Source organism: Athene noctua, chromosome 11, assembly GCF_965140245.1.
Source record: "Athene noctua chromosome 11, bAthNoc1.hap1.1, whole genome shotgun sequence".
Classification (NCBI taxonomy): domain Eukaryota; kingdom Metazoa; phylum Chordata; class Aves; order Strigiformes; family Strigidae; genus Athene; species Athene noctua.
Genome location: NC_134047.1, coordinates 14623853 through 14647131, shown reverse-complemented (window position 1 = coordinate 14647131; position 23279 = coordinate 14623853). Strand labels below are relative to the sequence as shown.

General features: G+C 41.4%; 2 protein-coding genes across 4 annotated transcripts in view; one reads left to right on the top strand and one right to left on the bottom strand.

Moving 5' to 3' along the window:
* TEX11 (testis expressed 11) overlaps window positions 1-16565 on the bottom strand; it is a 32008-nt gene extending 15443 nt beyond the window's left edge. Inside the window, exons 1-15 of the mRNA XM_074915082.1 lie at window positions 16535-16565; window positions 16222-16430; window positions 15451-15535; window positions 14168-14247; window positions 13620-13700; window positions 13418-13537; window positions 11832-11912; window positions 9340-9425; window positions 7804-7861; window positions 6892-6987; window positions 5251-5332; window positions 3442-3520; window positions 2555-2706; window positions 1745-1830; window positions 431-568 (exon numbers count right to left, since the gene is read on the bottom strand). Coding sequence (XP_074771183.1) covers window positions 431-568; window positions 1745-1830; window positions 2555-2706; window positions 3442-3520; window positions 5251-5332; window positions 6892-6987; window positions 7804-7861; window positions 9340-9425; window positions 11832-11912; window positions 13418-13537; window positions 13620-13700; window positions 14168-14247; window positions 15451-15535; window positions 16222-16430; window positions 16535-16565 — 1464 coding nt within the window. The remainder of the gene's footprint in view (window positions 1-430; window positions 569-1744; window positions 1831-2554; window positions 2707-3441; window positions 3521-5250; window positions 5333-6891; window positions 6988-7803; window positions 7862-9339; window positions 9426-11831; window positions 11913-13417; window positions 13538-13619; window positions 13701-14167; window positions 14248-15450; window positions 15536-16221; window positions 16431-16534) is intronic.
* A 228-nt stretch (window positions 16566-16793) lies between these two features.
* Window positions 16794-19730, top strand: NCBP2 (nuclear cap binding protein subunit 2). Of its 3 annotated transcripts, none has more exons than XM_074915053.1 (4): window positions 16794-16967; window positions 17208-17247; window positions 18201-18322; window positions 18966-19730. In XM_074915053.1, the coding sequence occupies exons 1-4, from the start codon at window positions 16881-16883 to the stop codon at window positions 19062-19064; spliced, it is 348 nt and encodes a 115-aa protein (XP_074771154.1). In that variant the 5' UTR covers window positions 16794-16880; the 3' UTR covers window positions 19065-19730. The 3 variants fall into 3 exon arrangements, with proteins under 3 accessions (XP_074771154.1, XP_074771153.1, XP_074771155.1); XM_074915052.1 differs by having other exon boundaries at window positions 17208-17389; window positions 18184-18322; XM_074915054.1 differs by having other exon boundaries at window positions 16838-16967; window positions 17213-17389; window positions 18184-18322.
* Window positions 19731-23279: the final 3549 nt, after the last annotated feature.

Genomic DNA, 23279 nt, shown 5'->3' with positions numbered 1-23279 from the left:
AAGTTTAACACCCCCAAAGGAGAAGGCCTAGGTAGGTAAAGCAGATGAACTTCTCTCCAGAGTCAAGGGCTACAGGCTGTTGTGGCAAGTTCTGGTGAGACACGTCAAATATTTTTCCTACCAGGGCTCATCTGTCTTGAAGAGAGAAGAACCTCTAATCTGAGAAGAAACCTGATATACTGAGGCATAGTCACACAGCTTGTGGACTGTTTCCCCCATTAGAATGCTAAGTGACACCAGAGGCCCAGTAGCAGCTAAGATGATGAACAACATCTCTCTGCTGGATCATTCAAGGCAGGCAAACAGTTCCCTCTCTCAAAGCAAAAGACGTACAGTGACAAAGATGTAAATTAAGTCCCAGTGACATAGCTACGAAAATAAAACCAATGCAAATAAATAATATGTATATGTATATATTATATATACATACCTTGTCCACTTGTTTCAGATGAAGATAGCAAGAAGCCATGTTCCTCTGCAACTTAGCCAAGTTCTGATCTATCTGCCCAGGCGTATAGAAGCTGACAGAGTAATTGTACCAGTGAAGAGCTTCAGAATAGCTTTTTGCCTAGGAAATTAAAAAAAAAAAAGGGGGGGGGGGGGGGGGGAGAGACGGACCACAACAAACAAATCCTTACATGCGTGATTAAACCGCCTATGTTCTCCCAAACTTTAAAAAAAAAAAGCTCATAGGAAATGTACAATTTAGATAATCAAGTATATTCTACTGTAACCTTTTCCCAAGAAGAGTGATCATTGGTCCCACAATGCAGGTAACATTCATTAGGAGAGCTGACGCTTTACCTATTCCTATTATTCCCTTATTCTTCAAGCCATTATCAAAGACAGGACACTGGACTAGATGAGTCATTTGTCTAACCCAGAAAGGACACTCTAATGACTAAATATAAAACAGAAATATTATTTTAAAATACTCTCTCATCATGATAGAAATCAACTGAAACTAAGAGAAAAAGACAAAACTGCTTATCCCATTTAGACTGTGAACCTTGATGACACCACGCTGAAGATGGTACTCCCAACTATAGTTCCAATTTGGACAGAGAATTTATTTTAAAATGAGGAGGAAGGATGCTGTACCATTAGCAAAATTTCTTCTTGACTACACAGATGAGAGGTAATAAAATGGCATGTGTTTTTCTTTATATATTCAAGAAATGAGGGTATGACAGAAATACAAGTGTAGAACATAAGCTTATCTTCTCCAAATACTGAAAGCATAAGAAGGTATCTGGTTCCGAATAACTGAACTTATATATACTCACAGTATGAGTGTAAATGAACTAAGATACAGTGTAAGCATCCAAAGCTACTTTATATAGGCTAAAAAGAAAATCAGTGTACAAATGATAACATTTCATGTTCCTTAAAGCAACAACTGATCATAAGAGAGTAGGAACTGTAAAATAAACCGCCCAGTGTAGAGAATATTTTCAGGTTTTTGTACCCTTCCCAAGACAGAAACAGATGCACAGGTTCCTTGTCTGATCAATTCTGGCCATACCTGTTCCCATGTAGAAATCTTAAGATGAGGCTACCTGAAACTTGATTTTGTAACGGAAAACAGCACCCAGCTGGATGAAAATAAAACTAGGGACAACTGGAACAGGGATCTTAGTAACAGCTTGCACTCTAACCAAAAATAGACATACCAAAGAGATCAGAAAAAGAAGATCTTCATTTTCACTGATACAAATAACACTACTACTGTTTGGTCACAAACCTCATAATGTTTGGCAGCTGTGTCCCACAAGATGATGTGCAGCCGGTTCAAGGCTTCAGGCAACAGCTGCTTCCCAGTATAGTGACCTGAAAAGATACTGCAAATCATCACTTTACAAGAACTTCAAGAAGCACATGGAGAAATGCCGAGAAGACTGTCCCACAGCCTACAACAAAAAACACTGACATAGTGATAGTTTCAGCCAGGACCCAGTGTTTCATATCCTACTTTTGAAAAAAAAAAAAAAAAATCAAACAGAAAACAAATGAACAACACACACACACACACCCCCAACAGCCAGAGAATAAATATTTTCATGCGTGAACAATGTAAATGTGGCTCTTGCACCTTGTTAGATGCTACGCAAAATATGATTTCCAGCAGATCTGACAGTCAAAATGTACTACAGTGCTACAGGTGCAACAGACATGAAAAAGAAACTGTTATTCAGCTGCTCAAACAAGGATATGCAAGCTGTTTTAATAATGACAAACAAAACCACATTGGGCTGGATGGACAAAGTATTAACATTACACAGAACTTCTGATAAATATTTCTAATCCCACATGTGTCAGTCACACACAATCTATACTAAGGAGGAGGAATTAAGCAAGTGAATTTAACTCTGAGCTTTATCATGACTGTCATTCCTTATGGAAGTCAAGAGCTTTCATGCAAAAGAAACATAAGGGAAAACAGACACAAATAGAAAGAAAGATGAGAATAAGCAAAAAAGTGAAAATCAGAATTCAAGACTTCAGCCAACTAAATCCAGCTTTCAGTAAACAGCAGCAAAAGATGGATACAGACCTATAATAACTTCTTCAACCTTTTGCTTAGCAAGCAGTTCCCTCTTATTCTGCAGCAGGAACTCGATGTGGAGCACGGTAAATTTTCCAAGGTCAAGTGAAGATTCAAATCGTTCAGGAACAGATTTCAGAAAATCAAAACCAACTGATTCCCTATTCACACAGATGCATTTTTAAGAGGCTGCACATGAAGAGCTGTTAATTTTCCATTCTGAAGAATAACATATTCACACCGTACAGCATGTTTCTCATTAATACTACTGGCACACAATCCCACCGACAGAGTGAGTCAAGGTATGAATTTACTGCAGATCATCTATTCAGTAGTAACTTCCTATTAGCACATGCTTGTTCCACAGTATTTACAAGAGACTACTCCTCACAATGAATGAGTAAGAATTTACTGCAAGATAGAAGCATATACATAGGTAATCATGATGGAGCAATTCAACAGTGTGAAATTTTATGCCTCAATTTATTTTGCTATAACTTGTGCCTCCTTATACTGTTTTTCACAAGAACCATTTTAGGACTCCAAACTCTTTCATTCTGAGGGTTGGTTAGTTAACATGGAAGAAAGATTTCAGTCAGATAATTCCAGATGCATAGATATTATTCCATGTAAATTAAAACTGTGCAAGTAGAATCTTAATCATTCCAAAGTAAGGCTACAGCAGTGCAAATTGCCACTCAACATTATTTCACACTCTGTTCTGCTGCTGCCATTATCTTTATCACCTTGCTGTAGAAAAGACAGGCTCCCTCCCAAAACTGTTTATCTACCTCTGTGACTTTTTATTTAAAATAAAGTATCATTGTATAATAGATGTTCTTTGCTTATTAAAGAACACCTAGAAAGCCCAAATACCATGTTCCATGCTTTCATACCTTCCATGCTCCAGCAGCAGTTTGGCAGTATTCAAACAAAAGTCTAAAGACATCTCATGGTGCAGGAATTCTGCCACAGCTAGACAAAACACAAAGCAGTTGAGATTATTTAATCAATTTAGACACTTAACTGCTCAATTTACCATTTATGTCTTACAGCTTCTTTAAAAAAAAAAAAAAACCAAAACCAAAAAACCCCCAATATAACAGTTCTAAAACAAAAGCAAGTATAAAACATGTCTATAGTGCTTTGACTTTCCTTTTGCTGTACAATTAATGTAGTACTACAAAAAGGTGACTGATAGCCCTGGGAATTCTAGCCCTCTGTCTCTTTAAACAGGAACAGCATAGGCATTAGTAGCACAAACTTTTGCCTCAAGCTGCTTTCCATCAAAATGTCTCATCCTTATCCAACAGGAACCACTTAAGACTGAGGTCAATGCTCAGGCTGTGGTGGTATCACATTGCAATGGGAACTACTTAAGTCTAATGCCTTTAACATCAGCTGTTGAACTGACTGGTGCTGGTAAGTAGGTATCAGGTTTAGACCACTAAGGTAAAGCTTAAAAATTGCTAGACTGTGCTGGATGGTTAATAACAGGATTTATACATTTGTAGTTTGGATGAGATCAGAGAAGGAATGCACAGGGACATGACTGTAACAGTTGTTAAAGGAAGCATTTCTAAGGCACCTGTGTACAAGTGTACAATGTAAGATTTTAGTCAAATGCCTATAACTTAACAGCAACCTTCACTCTAAAGACAGAGAAGTTGCAGTGCATGGACACTTTTCTGCCAGCCGTAAAAGAGAAGACAGACATCCACTCATTATTACACTTGCTTGAAAAACTGACTGGAGTCCTAGTGCTACTAAATATAAGCAGAGTGTGTTTCGATAGGCAACACTACGGCTTCACAATTCAAACTGCAGAACAGAAGCCAACTATTGCAATGGTAAGTAACTTTTGAATAACTGTCCACTTGAAAGCTGGCTGAAATTCCCCAAGAGCAATCTGAAGTGGAGTTTCCATTCCTGATAGTCTGACAGCATTCAAACCATTCAGCTCTCTGCAAGAAATTCCTCATCTCTTCCTACATTTATTTCTCAGAGCACTCATTACACATCTGATGCTTTCCAACCACAAAGGGTACAAACCCTCTCTTCCTTAATATTTCATTATTTCTGGAAATAAATTTCTCCTCACACATTACCCTTTCTATATTAAAGCCCCCCCAACTTTCTTCTCTTGTGCCAATAGAAAAATCAGTTCTCTACAAATGACAAGTTTGAGGAATAAGGAGAAAACAGTTTATATGCCCTATATAAACTGAAATTCTGGTAACAGGTTTATAACAACACAGTGACCAGCATTTGATGTCTCTTGGCCAAAATCTGCAAAATCACACACAGAGGATAGCAACGTGTCACAAGCCTTTCTTCTATGCTGACTGCATAAGAGACAATCCACCTTCACCCATTTTGAGCAATCTTAGGCATACACATTATTTTACACTGCTGTATTTTCACTGTCTTCATTCTTTCAATCTTTCCCCGTCCCTATTTCCAGCAAGTCTATTTAAAATCACACTTAATTCAAACTTACATTAGCACCTGGATAACTTCTCTGTGAACACTGACTACTACATCTCACACTCCAAAACCAGAATGACACTTAGCTAATGAAGATTCCTCTAAAACACATGAGAAAGAGATTTTTCTTCTCTTTTCTATCTACAACTCAGGTCATCTTCTTGAATACAGAGTGGCATGACCTTACTGTGAAAGTACTGTATACAGAGCTGTGATACCTGAGTTGATATCTTCATCCGATGCTCCACTTTTAAGAAGAATTTTAACTTTCAAAAAAACCCCTGCTGGATGCAAATTCTCCTGCACAATAAAAAACAATACATTACTTGGACAGCTGTTTGTAGAATACAGATCCTGTGAGAGTCCAACACATTCACAACAGCCAAGTATCAGGAAATCACATACACTCCAATGTATTCTTCAGTTCCATTTTAATGACTGAAGCAATAGGTAGGCAACTGGTAGTATTTTCTTCTTAAATGTAATGTGCATCTTTATATTCTTATACTGTCAAAAGACCATGAGAAAAAGGAAAGCAAGAGATAACATGATTCTCATTTTGCTGTGGCCCATTTCCAATACTTTTAAGTAGAAGCTGAACAATACTGAATGACAGAAACATTTCCTGCTTTTCTATGTGTAAATTGGCTGGGTTTCTCTAGAATTAGTATGAGCAGAATTCAAAGTAGCTTATAATAATAGGAACTTTAGGAGAGAATAACAATGGGAGCAAATGGAAATAATTAGGACTGTATACTACAGCTCCGACTAAAACGCTGCACATTTCAGACTCTAGAATAAAACTCTTCCAGTTTTCCATATCCTCATACAATATTAAAACATACATTATCAAAAATGATGATAAAAACACTTTCTACCTCAAAAGGTTTTGCAAAAGTAGATACAATGAAAACTGCAAAGGACTTAGATACTGTAGTAGCATATGATTTGAATGATTAAAATACACTGCCTTTTATCCTGATCTCATGAGCACATGCATCATCATCTGTCTGAAAGTTTAAACAGAATGTGGAAAACTAAATTTGAGCTTTTAGGATTTTATACTTAAAGCTTGTTTGGTATGAAACAGATAATGGAAATTTAAAAATGGAAAACCAAAGACAAATACAAATTTTTCGAATTTAAGTTACTCTAACCTGAAAAGATAGAAGCCCCAAATTAATTCAGATCTTTATATTGGAAATGGAATTTGTACAAGAACAAGAAACCTCACTGCAGTGACTGCTTAGAGATATACGAACTTTCTTCAGGGTAGCTGGTATGTTTATACAGCTCATTTTTCAAGTTCCAGAAGAAATACAGTCATGTTAGTAAAAAGCAAAGACTAAATTAATTGTTTGAAATAAGACTGATATAGCATGGCTACACAGATTTCAAAACTGAGCTCTGTTCGGCGCTTGCTCAAATATCGGTACAGATAATGAGATGGGGACTCAAATATAGTATGGATATATCCATTATAACCCAAAGCAAGACAAAAGATCTGGTGCATAAAAAGCCAGCTGCTATAACTCTCGGGTGGACTACACTGTAGTTTATTCTGTTTGCACAGTCTTTGTGAATACGTGTCAGAGAAATTTTAGTCATATTATTACAAAAGGATCTCACTATTAATAGATATGAGGCAGCAAGACAGTTCTACATCTATATGCAAAAAAGTATTTCTCTAAAAAAAGCTGTGAACACCAAAACATGAGTATGAAAACGAAAGCAAAGCAAACACACCTCCATCTATGTCAAGGATAACAGACCAGTGATCAGTATGGTCCATATTATTATGTTAATAAATGTTTGAGTTTCAACTACTGCACACCACAAATAGAGTAACACATTACTACCTGATTTGCCAAGCTTATAGCTTTCAATGCCTTGTCAAGATAGCGATTGCAATCCCACTCGAAATAGGCTGTAGCTAACAATCGCAGCACTTTAGCCTGGAAAGAAAAACAAACGGGGAGTTTAAATGACATCTGAAGAGCAGAAAAAAAAATTAGCCAAACATGAACATACATATGAATACAAAAGACTTAAAATTTGAGGTTATGAAAAATAAAAGCTCTTCGAGTCAAAAGAATGCCTGCCTGGTATCAGACATATAAAGTGATCGCTCGATTCTGAAGCATATCCAGTCTTCAGCACTGCAATTCACACAGAACATCAATCAACTAGAGTTCAGAGGAGAATAGAAGGGGAGCAAGGAAAATCAGAGATAAAGAAAAAACAGAATGAAAAAAACACTGAAGGAACAGGAGGTAAACACTTCACTGAGAGAAAAAAACCCCACACAACACAAAGACATACATGATAATGGCCTTCAAATATATAAATTGTTTATATAAAGAGGAAGAGATTAAGATCTGCATATTCACGGGGGGTAGTAAAAGGAGCTTTTGAATGAGGCAGATGAACATCTACCAGAAATGACACAGAAGTAGCTGATGATGTCTTGAAAGAAGAGGGGGAAGGGAAGAAGCGATGGCCTTTCCAGGTCTACTTCAGCCTTACTTTCTACAATTTAATTTCTGTGAAATAGTAATTCAAATGTGATTTAAGGGCATCCATCGGTAACTGAACTCTCAGACTGATGCTCAGAGCAACCAAACTTGCAACTTTGACAAACTTCATAGCAGAGAGTACTAAAGAGACCAAAGAACCACTGGTCAGGTTTAGCAGAGCAGAAGCAGATGGTAGAGTGGAGTCAGATTAACAAAATCCTCCTGTTTGTAAACAGTAATTTCTCTATTTCTTACCTGCATTTCTTTGCCAACAGAATATTTCATGTCCATCTTCCCAATGTCATAACTCTGGCTATCAATGATAAATGAAAGTTAGAATTATATGGAATGACAGACAAATTCAGTCTTCCAATATGTGCAACATTCCTATCCTGTCCCACTTCTTAACCAGTCAGAAGCCACACAAATCACACAAACTAATCTCAATACTCACTCTTACTAGAGAACATAAAATTTTGTTTTCTTTCTAAATCCTCACATCAAAAATTGGACTCAATCACTTTCTTCAATCTGTTGCACCACCTTCTGTAACATCTTCTATTCAAACATTTCAGTAGGCTTTATCGGTTTTAACTGTAAGAATTTTGAAGAAGCAAGCGTTCTCATTCTCACCTGACATATAATATAGTCATATAGTAACACAAAAGTTACACATGACTTGGTCTCATAATCAAGCAAATCAATAGCAGAGACGGAAACAGAACCTGGTAGTCATGATTCCCCATTCTTTTTCTAAAAGTTAAATGACAGCACAAAGGACCACCCAGGAGAAAACACAGTGGTAATTCCATAAAACCAGATCTGACTGCAAATGCTGTGAATGAAGAACTGTTAGAAAGAAACAATAACTGGGCATTTGTTTCCTAATCGAATATATTCTCAGTACAGGGAAATCTTAACCCACTAGATGGAGCTACATTTCTTCCTCCAGATAATTATTTGCACTTTGCAAAGGTTTATTTCCTCCTCAAATTTTGTCATCAGTTGTCATTTAATTTTCCACAAGAATAAAATATAAAATAATCTCCAAAGAACCAGCTGTAATTAATTCTAAGCACTTCTGTAAATCCTCTTTGACAACATATGTGACCATAACTGGTTTGAATTTGATATGTTGCCATTCATCATCTTCTTACTATTTAAAAGAAAAAGAACAAGAAAAAAATAAAAACAAATTTTATGAGCTGAGGCTGTGCCCTTGACATGAGGATATTCTTCCCCATAGCCTACATTTTTTTCTTCCTTAGTACCACCACATTACTTACTTGGATCCTACCCAAACCATCTCTAACTATTCCTTTTTCTCCTTGTGTCTTTCATCAGCCATGGACTGATGCTCTCAGTGAAGCACCTCCTTTATAAGAAATTCAAATACTGTTTAAAACAAATCCATTTAAAACCAGCCGGAAGAATTCATTTACTCTTTTCCAAAATTTCCAAATCCTTTCACTATTATTTATGAATGGTACACGAACTGGGAACAGCTTCTTCATAAAAACAGTCTCTTTGAAAGAAGTGTTGGGGAGAGAATTGACAAGCACTATGGAAAGAAGACTTCCATTCTAATAATATGAAAATCAATGTGGAAAGCAGACATAAATATGATGCAACAGAGTAAGACAGTCATTAAGTATCTGCTCAGCTAATCTGATTCAGCTAAAATCTTGTATTCTCACATTTTTAATTAAACCTCTACTTTCCCTTGGTCCCCCCTCTCCTTCACACATATTTTTACATCTCAGAAGGATTTTGTTTGCCTTTGCACATTACCTGAGCCAGAAGGAGCTCTGTTCATACCTCTTGTGTTCATAGGTTTCCACTCCAAAATTGTAACAGAGGATTGACAGGTAACAGGTCTGCAATAAAAGACTCCTGGTTCTGTAATGTTCTTGTAGAAACACCATTAGATTTATGGCGTTCCAGTCTCTCAGGTTCTTTAAAATGCATTTTACTTTAAAGATATATCCACTGTTATCACTTCTGACCTTACACAAGGGGATATTGAACATTACTAAAATGGAATCGTATTTGTGTGTGAAAGCAAAGTATCATTAACCAGTTCACAACACACAAAACATCAGGATCTTTGAAATGCATGATGTAAAATAGTTCCTCAAGAAATTACACTGAAAGTACTAGAACTGTATTAAGTAAACAATAAAAAATAAAACTTGAGAGGAAAAACTGGAATATTACAACTTCATTTTTTAAATTGACAAAGAAGTTTTACATAGTTAAGTGAAGAGGGCTCTACATCTTCCATGGTAGGCTTCTTCCCAGCATGCCTCTTTGGCATTAAAAAAGGATCACCCACATTACAAGATTTAGGAGAAAACAGGTTTTGAATGCTTGGTTATTCAGAGCACTGTTGCTTTCTGCTTTATCAGTCAGCTCTGACAATGTCTGTTCATAACAACTTGTCTTTCCTTTGAAATGATTTGCAGCTGTCATATGTCATCCAAAGAAGAGACAAAAAGGTAATTTTATATGCTAACAGGCTGCCAATATTTACATCCATTTTGCCTCTGCAGTAACTTTCTTTTCCAAGTATAAATTAAGTTTCTTGCAAGTGACTACAGATTTCAAATCCTCAGGCAAGAATGAGAGAGGTAGCACAACATCTTGCTTCAAATTTACTGTTCACCTCATTCTGAGACAAAAGCACAGATTCAGTATGCATGAACAAAAAAAAGATCACTTTCAGATGTGAAACCCTTATTTTCCATAAGCTCATTTGTGAACTTTTTTTTCCAGAACAGAAAGTTTACTGTATTGAGAGGGTTTCATGCAAAGTGTTCAGCATAATGCTCTGGCATACTGTGGCATACCCCAGTCATTTACTCGCATGCTTGGAAAAGAAGTATTTCAAAGGATAATTAAAATACTATTTCAGTAGATGACTGTGTTCCAGGTGTCAAGCACAACATTAAACATCACCACAAACCTGGCACCTCTCTGAACAAGTGTCTGGAACAATTCTGGCATTTCACCCTGTAGGGCAAGAGTGCCCAGTTACGGTTCCTAGACCACTGATGATCCACAAGCTGCAAATCCTCTCCAACTGCTCTGTGGCACCATACTTCACCATAATGCACCAATCTCCTTGTGATACTCTGCAAGTGCTCTCTGATACAATGGCTCTTTCCTTTTTTCTCATTATTTAAATACCACTCTTTAAACCAGAAGCAAAGCATATCTCTCATGATCAGAAACCTTTCCCTTGTCTGCATCAGTGCTCCTGGTTTGTGAAAAGCACCCATCATGAGAAGTTTAATATTACTTAATGAAGGAGTTTAAGCAGAAAGCATGAAATTAATTTAAAATTAAATGAGGAACAGTAATGCGAAGATCCCAGTGAGCATTTTCAACAGTTGACAGTGAGAAGCTCTGCTCTTACGGTTCAAATCAAAGCTAGACCCCAACGACTGATTTAGTCACTGAGACACATTGAACAAGGCCTGAGGATCACAAAAAGGAATTCAAAATTGGTTGGAGTTTAATTGGTTAAAAACCCAACTCCAATGATATTTCCCATTCAGAATTCACATCTACCTGTCTGAATTTTATTACTTGTACCACAGAGACGGGAATAAAATGTTTCCTAAATATTGGGAAAACATTAACATAAGCAAATGATAATAAATGTGGGGAAGTTTATTCTGATATAAACGTATCAGACTTTTATCTTTGCAAATAAAGAACTACTCTGCATATGCCAGAGTTTGTTTTCTCTGGACACTGGGACACAAGAACTACGAAAAGCACAGTTTAGTGTATAGGAAGCCTCCATTCATAGCTCTACAGCTTCATGAAGATTAGTACTGAGGGTAGCGAGAGACTTGCATATCAAAAACTTAGTAACTCAGCTCTTCTCTTGTCCCATCTGTCTCCAGACAAAAGTACACTCGGGTACAAGTGAAGAAGCAGCATACAAGATCAAGATGTAAAATGCAGCTGGTTCTGTAGAAGAGTAGGTGGCATACTCAATTTTGAAATATTTTTGCCTTGCTTGCTGATTTGTCTTATCTCATTCTTTAGGAAGAGTTTACCATTCTATTTCAAATGAGAAACAAGAAAAAAGTGAACTTTGAAGAAAATGTCTGCTGTTTTTTAGTAAGAAAAGGAAGAAACCAGTCGCAGAAGAGATACACAGTGCAGAATACTTTTCAAAATGTTATATGGCATAAGTCATTCTTTAACATATATAGAGAAAAGCAGATTTTCAAAGTTTGGAATGATAAAGAAGGGATGATTTCACTTACCTCTTTTGGCAATTTCATCAACATATCTTTGCAGCGTTGCACGCACATCACTGCTTTCTGAAAATCCCCTTGAGCAACTGCCTAAGAAAGCAGTGGCACATGCCAACAAACTGTTAGTGAGCAACTTGTCCTTAAAATTCACTAAAAGACTGATTCTCTAAAAAAAGGACTTGGGTTTTTCACATTCAGTAAAGCTAGGTTTGGGATTAGATATCTGTCCTTACAGTGCTACAATAATTCTGTATGTTTCTATATATTGCCAGATGATAAAGCCATCCAGAAAAACACTGCAGTCGGTCCTTAGGGACAGTGAAAAGGCCAGATGCATGGGATGTACGTTCAGATGTTAAGATTATACAACAGTTCAGCACATCTTAAACCACCTCTCCAGTAATTTAAGATCCTCTTTTGTCTCCATGATCAAATTAAAAATTTTGGCCATCACCAAAAGGCCTGTTCAGGGAAGCTCTTGAGAATTCTGGAGACAGTACTCCCCCTTCTAGATACTGAGGTCAGTGGTGTTACCAACAAACACAGGCAACTACATTTTCCCATTCTTAGAGTCATATGTCTGTCATACTCTATAGCATTGATAAAGTACTCAGAAACTTCAGTCAAGCACAATGCCTCACAAAACTTAGAATTCCTAAATTATATACTGCGAATTACTGTAATTTGTGTTGTTGAACCCCTAAAAAAACCTTTAGGACTTTTCCAGACTTCTCTCATATTGTGTAAGGCTTTTTTTTTATCATTATCACCATGATTTTCACTTAATTGTATGATGCCAGAGGTTGAGACTTTAAAGAAAATATCAAAAGTCATGGAACTCACTGTTTCCAGATCTTGTAATTTTATACTGATTTTCCCACTGTTTAAAGCCTTTATATGCAGAAAGCAGCATGTATGAGGTCATGGGAGAGAGGGTATTCATATACAGAAACAGCTCTGTCTGATGGCATATAATAATAATAGCTTTGACGATGTTCACGGGTTTGCAGACTCATGGAAGTTGTACGTTACAGAAGACTTTGCACATGTGACTTATAATATCTACTTGTTAGATACGAACCTTGGCTGTCTGCAGCCATGGTGAATATCACCTCCAGGTACTTTCAGTCAGCCCAGCTGCAAATACTAGCACAGTATGATGAATGTTCCAAAATGACTAGTCTTCCTGTGTACATGTTACACAAATGCAGTTTTGGAGACCCAAGCTCTACACTAGTCCTATCCCCCTTCTTCAGTCAAGCACAGGACACCTTTGGAACTGACACATTTATGATTCAGAAAGGCAGCTGTTTGTTTTATAAACAGCTATGCTAGCCAAGTCATAGAGCAACAAATCTGAACTAGAAGATATAAACACCACAGCAGAAATGACTGCGATAAATCAGACAAATTAAAAATCATTAGATGATTGCAACACTGAATGCAAACACGAGATCAACTATCTTACATCTAAGTGAAGGAAATATATCCCTCAGCGAGTCTTCAATGCCAAGCATTCATACATCTAATAACTGGGTCAGAGTTTCCCTCTATGTCCCTAGTGACTTATAAGGAAAACTGGGAAGAACACGTACTGATTCAGCCTGATAAGAGAGTACTTTGAAGACATTCTTCTCCACATCAGCTTTGTGCACATGAATATCTGCTTCACTATCACTCCCCTTAAGCAACTTCGCATACAGTTTTTCTATATTCTGGAAAATAAAGCATAGGCATCACCCACAGAACTTATAAATAGGTGTGTTTATAAGAAATTAAAACTGGAAAAGAACTTACGCTCATGGCAATCTCTAGAAATTCATCAGCAAGATCAGCTTTTCCAATATCTATCCATCCTTTCCCAGTTTTCATAGACATCTGAAGAAGAAAACAATACATGCTTTGTGAAAATATAGTCACCTTCAAGAAAGGCACTGTTAGATCTCATCTTGTTGATGCACATATCTAACATAGGAGAAGGGTATTTCAGCACAATTTCTGACAAGCACCTCTCACGTCTGAATGAAGTTCTCAACACTTAGATGAAGCATAAGACTTATGGTACCCTACTAAACAATATTACAAGACACTGAAATAAATGAATATGATGCTCATATCACTTTTTACCCTATGACAAAGATATGATCCTAACCACACTGTCCAGAAATTCCTAACTGCACTGGCTCAGCAAGGGATCCCTGTGATAGGACAGGTCCCACTTCAGCGTGTATATTCCCCAGAACTACAGATGTATTCCACTCCCTTTCCAAAGCAACTGTAATAGGGTTTGAATGGTTCCCTTGGTGATCAACTGTACTTCACTGCTCACCCACCATTGGCCTTACCAAAATCTGCCTTCGAATGGTTCCCTCTGGAGGATCACTGCCTTCACAAAGGCACACCAGCCTGCAAGCAACAAACCGTACTGCAAGGAAACAGTACAGACATTCATAAGTTCCCTTTTCTCTTTTTTTTTTTTGAACGTCAGGCCTGCTATATCTGAAAGACTGCTTGCCATTTTAAATTACAAGAAAGAAAAACTTGAAAGCTTCAGGGGTCAAAGCAGTCTGAATTTTAGCCAAGCTGCTTAAAACTGCATTTTTTAAAAAAAAAAAAAAAGTAAAAAGTTATTCTCATCAAAATACCTATTAAACACTTTAGAGAGAGTTTAAGTTAAATACATGGTATTCAAAGACTTAATTACATTGCAGGTGCTTACAGTAACATGTCTTGAGATACTCAAAATAGCCTTCAGCAAAATAGGGAAATGAAGTTTAATAACCTTTATATTTTCAAAGTAAAAAGAAAAAATATTTTCAGGCTTTCCTTATACATCAGAGATGGAAAAGACACCACCTAATATATTTAAAATAGCCTCTCCCTGGCCCTTCAGCTGTGATACAAGATCTGGGAACATTACACTCTACAATTACTACTTATTTTGTGTAAACTTACCCTTTTCCCTTTACCTGATATAATTTATATGATGCAGATTATACATAATTTTGACTATAATCCCTCAAGACAAAAATGTACACCAAAAATTGCAATCCTGCAGAACCACATGAAGAACAGGTTGAGGGAAAAGACCAAAAGCTCACTTCTGCTTTCCCCCAGCCTTGCTCCTGGCTCCAAGCAAACCCACCAGCTGTGTACCTGGCTAAAGCAGGGAAGTAAAAAGAGTATTTAGAGTTCTTCTGTATGTAAACATTGATGAGATAGTTACATCAAAGAAACAACCTCACTTGATATAAATTTAGTGACCAACAGTCTAAAATTTACATCCATGTTATTTCCATACATTTTTAGATTAAAACCATAGCATTAGAAGCCAAATTGCAGCTTCCTTTGGTCACATCACCTCTTTACCAATACTCTGGCATGGAAAGGGGGAGTGCTAAGAATGCCTACACTGGTTCTGTGTCACAGGGAGATCACTATTACACCAGGATGCTCCTTCTTGAACTGTTTATACAAGCCCAGCAGTGTGTTTTCCTCAGTCTACACCCTATCTGCAAGGACACAAACAAATCTACAGCACTACATATATGCCGGTCAGCAGAGAGATTTTCCTATTCATGCTACAGAACACAACACACATTTAGGAAGGTATAGAACACATACATACATTTAGCTCTTTGCTCATCATTGACAACAGAACCTGCGTGTTTGGTCACAGCCCAGTTCCACAGGCTTATTGCACTTTCTTCAACCTGAGTAAGAGAATCTGATTAGATTTAATTTTGTCCTGTATTTAGGCAACATTGAAATTTACTACTGCAAAAGGAACCATCTTTCGTGCGTCTCACAGTAACAACCTGTCCGCATGTTTGTCCAACTTCCTTTTACATTGGAGCCAAAGATGGGAGTTTTCCATGTAATGTTACGTGATCCCATGGGGAGATCTGGGGCAGTAACCTGAAAACAGGCATGTGGAATTCACTTTTGTAATGTATGAAAATGAGTACTTCCCACTGTAATACTATGTGCTGGCTTTACCAGAGAGTTAAAATGACACACTTGTTTTCTTCCTTCTCAATTATCTGCTATCACTATTGGAATCCACATACAGGATGTGAAGGACCTCTCCTCTAACCCAGTACCAAACCCTTAATGCATCTGTGTTCTACACTTGCATTTTTCACTTGAAATTACGATTAGAAATTACTACTAGAAAACTGAAGTTAAACCCTTAACATACCAGTAACTTCAGCATTTTGCATTGGCTTTTTAAATGTAGTGTTTTCCACTTTATCTTGGACTTTCATGCTATTGGGTTAAAAGGTGAAATAATAAACTGTTTTGTTTACTTTCCAACAGTACTAAACTTTTAGCTCCACCACAAAAGAGGGAAGCAAGAGTACGTGCTCGCAGAGCTGCAGGAACCGCAGCCACCCACCTGGGCGAGCGCTGCTGCGCGGTGCGAAGCACATGAAACCCCCATTTCTTCAGACGGGCTCGAGAGGGGCACCGGACCGGGAGGCCGGGGCCCAACCTCTGCCGCGCTCCCATCCTCCTCAGAGATGCTCCCCACCGCTTGGAAGAGCTCCTCAGTGAGGGCAGCGATGCGGGGCGGGGCCTCCTCCCTCAGCAGCTCCCGCACCAGCTCTGTAAGACAGGACGAGAAGGGGCCGAGAGCTAGAGCCCCACCGGAGGCGGCAGGCCGCAGGCGCTCCTGGGGAAGGGGCCGCCGTCCCCGCCGCGGGCGGTACCTTCCGCCGCCGCCAGCCGCGCCCCCGCCATGGCCGCGCACGCGCTGTGAGGGGACGGGCGGGGAGGGGCGCGCGCCGCCCAGCACGCGCGCCGCCCGCCCACCGCGCGCGCGCCGCCGCGGAGCATGCCGGGCCCGGCCACCACGGCCGCGCCGAACCCAACGCGCCCGTGGCTCTGCACGCTGATTGGCTTTCCGGCGCCATCGCCCCGCCTTCCCGTCCCGAGCGACAGGCTCCGGAGCCAATCGGGTGGCGCGGCGGACCGGCTGTCTCGCTTGCCGTCCGGTGGGCGCCGCGGCGGTTCTGGAAGGATCCCGGGAGCAGGGCCCGGCCGGGCGCGGGTGAGATGTCGGGGCTGCTCCACACGACGCTGAGCGGGCTCAACAGCGACTCCTACTGCGAGATCAGCCAGTACCGCGACCAGCACTTCCGGGTGCGGCTGGGCCGGAGGCGCGGCGGTGGGGCGGCGAGGCCCGAGGCGGTGCGGTCCGGCCGGGCCGGGGAGGGGAGCAGCGCCTGACGGGAGGGCTGTTACCGGGACAAGGCCGCGCGAGGAGCCGGCGAGTGGGAGGGCACCGTATTTCCGGGGTGGCGGGAGGTGCCCGCCGGGGCCTGGCGCCGGGAGCGGGGCAGAGCCGTGCTCACCCCGCTGTGTGCTCCCCTCTGCCTTCAGGGTAGCAGGCAGCTGCAGGAGAAATCCCTGAAAATTTCCTCTACGCTGTATGTTGGCAACCTGTCCTTCTACACCACTGAGGAGCAGATCCAGGAGCTCTTCTCCAAGTGCGGAGACGTCAAGCGGATTGTCATGGGGCTGGACAAGATAAAGAAAACCCCCTGTGGCTTCTGCTTTGTCGAGTATCCTTTCTGGTTCCTTGCTGCTGTCAGCCTGTGTGTGGTTGCCACGTTTAGTTCCTCTCTGCACAGCAAGCTTTGCTGTGCTGCTGTGGAAAACCTGTGAAGGAATGGTAGTCAAGTGCTTTCTGCTGGAGACTTCCCTCCCAACCTTGCTACTTCACCACCACCACCTTAATTGAGAGGCAGACTGTAGAGCAGTGCCCTAGGTGAATAGTGCTACCACTGCTGTACTTTCTGGAGGTGGCAGAGAGCTCCTTTAACTTGTTCATTTCTTTAATGATTTTAGGGCCAAAAGGAGAACTGTTAACAATCATCAGTCTGAGCTCTTGCGTGGCCAGAGCATGTGTTCGCTTTCTCACCTTAGCTTTACACCTAAATGAAGTAGCAGAATAAACCATGGCAGTATTCCCAAGCACAGGGTACGTGCTTGTACAAGTTGTACCGTGAGCTGTCTTTGCAAAGCCTGCCCCTCATGTTCAAATTCAGTCAAGTTTTGCATAGTGTAAAAAGGCATATTACAGATTTCTTGCCCTTAGCAAGGTCTTAACGTGTTTGTTTCACCTACTTGTGAAATAAGTGATCCAAAGCTTCTTGTCTGTGCAGGTAGTAACAACGTTTATGTGTGGGAGCTGTTTTTAACTTGGGATTTATATAAGTTCAGGTTTTGGTCCCATAGAGAAGAGTAGAAAAGGCTGGAAGACAGGGGTTTTCAGCTTCTCAAATATAATAGTTCTCTTTTTTGTATTCCCTGTACCCAACAAAATAGCATGCTTAGTTCTTATAGTATGCTTCAGATACTACACGAGAGCGGACGCTGAACACGCAATGCGATTTATCAACGGCACACGACTAGATGACCGCATCATTCGAACTGACTGGGATGCAGGATTTAAGGAGGGGCGACAGTATGGAAGAGGAAAGACAGGAGGACAGGTAAAGGCGACACCAGTTCATGCCTTGAATTTGATCCCCCTAAGACTGTACTTCTTCGCTAGTTTTGTCTCACGCAGAACAATGTGTAAAGTTCACCTGCTTGCAGGTTGTTCTGGTAACTGATGCCTGGTGTTAAAGGCTAGGTATAGAACTGATTAGGACTCTAAATTTCCTGCAAATGCAAGCAGAATGTTCCATAATCCCAGCTAGTACTCTTAAAACATTTCAGAATTTGCTTGGAGGGGAACAGCATAGCTGCTAGGTCAATCTCATAACACAGCAGTTTGCCCCAGTGCAAACGTAAGGTTTCTTTGCAGATTTCCAGGGTGGAGGGAAGAAAATGTTCTGGAGGCCAAGCCTGGCAATTCTGAAAGCTGGACTGCAAAGCTGAATGAAAATATTTTGGGGTCTTTCCTTCTTGTCTAAAAAGACATCAGCCATCAGATAGATCCTCATTTGTCATTTTCACCACTATTGCCAACCTTTTTGGTGGATTATTTGATGAGATTTCAAACGAGTCAAAGTGCTTCTAGCCTGAACTTCAGTTCTCCACTAGCTGAGCAAGGAGGGGATGATGGTTCTGAAGTCTAGCAGGGGACAGGCAGTGCAGGTTACTAATATCTGTGTTCTTGCTGTGCCCCAGGTGCGAGATGAGTACCGGACAGACTATGATGTGGGAAGAGGTGGCTTTGGCAAGATCATTCAGATGCAGAAGGCGAATCATCAGCCTGCAATCTATTAATTGCCTCGTGGGTCCTAGCTCGTAGAGGGCTCTGTCCTTCCAGAGCTAGCCCTGTTCTCACATTTTGGATTGGGGTAGGGAGTGAGATCCAAGTTCCAGCAAAAGGTGACCCTCCTTAGACTGTGGATATACATGTATTCATTCCCCCTTTCTTCTGGGCTAGAGAGGATGTTCTGTGCTGACACAGGGCAACAAGAGAAAAACAATGGACAGCTCTGCAGGATTCTGGGTGAGAAGAAATGCAGCATGTCACACACACCTTGTGCAATGACATACTCTTCACGTTGCCACTAAGCAGGTGGCTTCCTCCAAGCTGTGACTGCAGCCGTGGTGGCTTTCAAGTGGAACTTCTTAAAAGCTTACCACCATCAGAGCCCTCCAGGTGCCTGGGCACCTTGTGGGGATACACAAGAGATTCAGGTTTCCAATTTACAACCTCATCTGCTTACAAGGCAGTATCACTGTTTGAATGAGAGAAGTGGAACAATGTCTTTTCGTCCACTTGGAGGTGTTTGTCTGCACGTTCTAGCCCTTGGGTTGGTCAGGGCCTGCAGAGCATTTCTCTTTATGATGCCCCCAGTGCTGCCTGGCTTTTCAGATCCTCACTGTTCGGCGTGATTTTGTTAAAAGTTTCTTTTAATTTTTTAAATAAACAATTGTATTGGGTTTGGCTGAGACTGAGTTAATATTCCCCCTAGCAGCCCTCATGCTGTGCTTTGTATTGGTTGCTGGAAAGGTGTTGGTAACACACCCTGTGTTTTGGCTCTTCCTGAGCAGTGTTCACAGCATCAAGGCTGTCTCCAACATTTCCCCCTTCACCCAGTAGGCTGGGGGTGGGCTAGATCTTAGGAGGGGATGTAACCAGGACAACTGACCCAAACTGACCAAAGGGGTATTCCATACTGGATGATGTCTGCTCAGCAACAAAAGCTAAGAGAAAGGGGTGGGGGGCAGTGTTCATGGTTACATTTGTCTTCTGGAGCAACCACTATGCCTACTGAAGCCCTACTTCCTGGGAAGTGGCTGGACATCTTTTGTTTTCCTTTGCTTCCACACGTGGCCTTGCTTTTGCTTTGTTAAACTGCCTTTATTTTGACCCTTATTTTCTCCTCTGTCCTGCTGAGGACTGGAGGGATAGAGCAGCTTGGTGGGCACCTGGCATCCAGCCAAGGTCAACCCCCTGCAGTCCTTTTTGGTGCACAACACGGGGCCTGAGACAACAGCAGTTTTATATTAAGCATGCTATAGCTGTAGTAGTTAAGTAGCAAGCTTCTGTGTAGGTTATGGAGCTTTTTGGCTGCACTGCTTATCTCTTTATTTTGCTGAGCTTGGGAACATGCTAGTACAAACTGGCTGTGTGCTTTGCCCTGGTGTTGATGGCCTTGCTGTGTTGGGGGAGCTATCTTGTGGAAAATATGAGGGAATACATCTCCCTACCTGGGATTAATGTGGGTGGTTTTATTATACAAGCTCCTGAAGTCCTTGTTCACCCTTATGTGAGCTGTTTAATACTACTAATTAACCTGGCTGGCATATTATGGGATTTGTGGAATCTGGTGTCATCCTGGTGTAAGAGAAGACAGCTTTTGGGTGAGGTGATACTTAAATGCACCCTGAGGCAGCTGGTCCCTGGGCGGCAGGGTGTGTGGAAGCATTTGGGCAGATGCCTAGGGTGGTTATCACCTCCCAGAGCACGGGACTTTACACCTGAACAGGCAAGTAACCCTGTTAGACTGATGTGCTGCCTGATAGAAGGGTGTCTTGTCTACCCCAGTGAAAACCAGCAGCTTCTAGCACTGTACTGGGGCTCGGCCTGTGCCCATCGAGCCACACTTCAGTACTATCAGAGAACTGGTTAAGGCAGGGACCCAAATCACCTGTGAGAATACCTTGACTGAGACCAGGGTGCAAACTACATCTGAGGACATGATAGCAGTTACAGGGAACTAAACAACTACAGTAGTTGCTCCAGTAGTGAAAGAAACTGGACAAGGAGTTCAACAAATCCATATCATTGATTAGTAAGGGAGAAGGAAGAAGAGGAAGGGTTTCATCAAGAAGCTGATTCTTAAAGAAATTGGAGAAAAGAGTGAGAGAATTCAGACAAGAAGCAGAAACTACCAGGTCTCTGCCCTCATCAGAACTTTGAGACATGCAGCAAGATTACAGCCGCCAGCCAGGTGGGTAGATTGCAGCCTGACTGCTCCGATGATGGGATAATGGGGCTGACAGTCAGCAACTGGAAGGTAGGAAAGCTCAACAGCTGGGTTCCCTTGCTAGAAACCAGGGAATTGAGGGAGGAATTGGAAAACATGCAGCAATTTACAGTCTCTGGAGACAGCTCCTCTCAAGTGTGAGGGCAAGATATCCATTCAAGGAAGATCTTGTCAACTCCCAAGGGAAGTGGACTACCACAGATGAAAGCATCCTGTACCTGAGAGAATTAGTGGTGCTCAAGTCATCTACAGTGATCTAGACAATGATGAGGTCTCCAGAGATCCTGAGGAAGTCCTGTGCTCACAGGCCATGTGGAGGAAGGTGATTCAAAGTGCCCCAGTGTCATATTCTAGCAGTTTGGCAATGATGTTTTGCCCAGATATGGATACACCAACTGTGGAAAGAGTGTCTCCTTGGCTCCAGAACTTTGAAGAAAATCTCTGTCCCTCCTCATCCCTATAGACCAGCACCTTGGTTGTCAGGGGCACCCCAAGAATTCAGTCTCCTCCTGCCCCATCAGAGGGACAGGGAGCCCCAGGCACATGCCATGTGGTGCATTCTGGTTCTCCCTGTGTGACCAGGGGGAGGACATGAAATGGGATGGTGAACCCACCTTTAAGCTGGAAGCCCCTGTACACAAACTGAGAGAGAAGACATCTGCTAAGAAGGGGCCACCCAAGAAGGCTGTCAGCTTTGTTGCTGTAGAGACACAAGAAGGCAAACAGCGATCTACCAGACCTAGAAGGACTGGGATCACCTCCTTGATCCTGGTGAGGGGACCTCTGGTCTGGCACTGAAAGGGTCAGACAGTGAATACTCTGACCAGAAACAGAAATAGAGCGTCCCTGCCTTCAACCAGGAGGAGGAAAGGGACAACCAGGTATACTGGACTGTGTGGATTCAGTGGCCCGGCACATCAGACCTGCAGAAGTATGAGGCTTTGGCAGACACTGGTGCACAGTGTACACTGGTGCCATCAGGGTACAGGGACACAGAACCCATCTGGATCTCTGGAGTGATGGGAGGATGCCCAGCATTGTCTGTACTGGAGGCTGAGGTAAGGTTAAGAGGGGACAAGTGGCAAAAGCCTGCCACTGTGACCGGCCCAGAGGCCCCTTGTATCCTTGGCGTAGACTACCTCAGGAGAGGGTATTTCAAGGACCCAAGAGGGTACCAGTGGGCTTTTTATGTAGCCACTGTGAATGCAGAGAAGATCAAACAGCTTTCTACCCTGCCTTGCTTCTCAGAAGGTCCCTTCGTTGTGGGATTGCTGTGAGTTAAAGAACAGCAGGTGCCAACTGCTAGCCCGATGGTGGACCAGTGGCAATATCACACAAACCAAGACTCCTTTGGTGTGGAGGGATAGAGCAGCTTGGTGGGCACCTGGCATCCAGCCAAGATAAACCCCTACAACAGCTACTTCTGTATCTGTTGCAGTTTGTGCATCAAAATCACTTGCTCTATGCCATGAACTGGGGGGCAAAATCTCCTATTGGCGCTCTCACTTGCAAACAAAGAGATGGACACTAAAAGGGGTATGAGTCTTGCGATGATTCTCTTGGCTTCTGTCTTGGCACTGGCTTTTCTTCCTCTTCTGTTTTGCAATAGCTGAAGGCAGATGTCAGAAGGAAGTTGCTTATAAATTGTACAGCTGCTCTGAATAAGGCAAGTCCTTATGTTTCACATCAGCAGGTTCTAGGAGCACTTTCCCTATCCTGTCACCTATTCCACAATCAGGGAAGTTTATAAAGCAAAACAAAGGCCCAACATGCACTTCAAAGAGGAAGGAACCTGGAACTCCTTTCCCTGTGTTTATGACAGGCATTCTTCCCATTTTAAGAATAGCATGGCTGACACCTGTTCTTAGGGTCTGAACAAGGAACCAGAGGAGATGAAAACCTTTTCTGATCTGTCCCCAAGAACTTCTCAGCTAGGGCAGGTAATTCCATTAAACAAGTTAAATTTTGTAAATTGGATTTGTGTTATGTAAATAATAGC

What these genes read in the sequence shown, in the direction of transcription:
- NCBP2 (XM_074915052.1), top strand. Translation starts at nt 16,881, where the DNA reads ATGTCGGGGCTGCTCCACACGACGCTGAGCGGGCTCAACAGCGACTCC. An exon ending in ACCGCGACCAGCACTTCCGG is followed by an intron (nt 16,968 to 17,207) that starts GTGCGGCTGGGC and finishes CTCTGCCTTCAG; the next exon opens with GGTAGCAGGCAGCTGCAGGA. An exon ending in TGTGGCTTCTGCTTTGTCGA is followed by an intron (nt 17,390 to 18,183) that starts GTATCCTTTCTG and finishes AGTATGCTTCAG; the next exon opens with ATACTACACGAGAGCGGACG.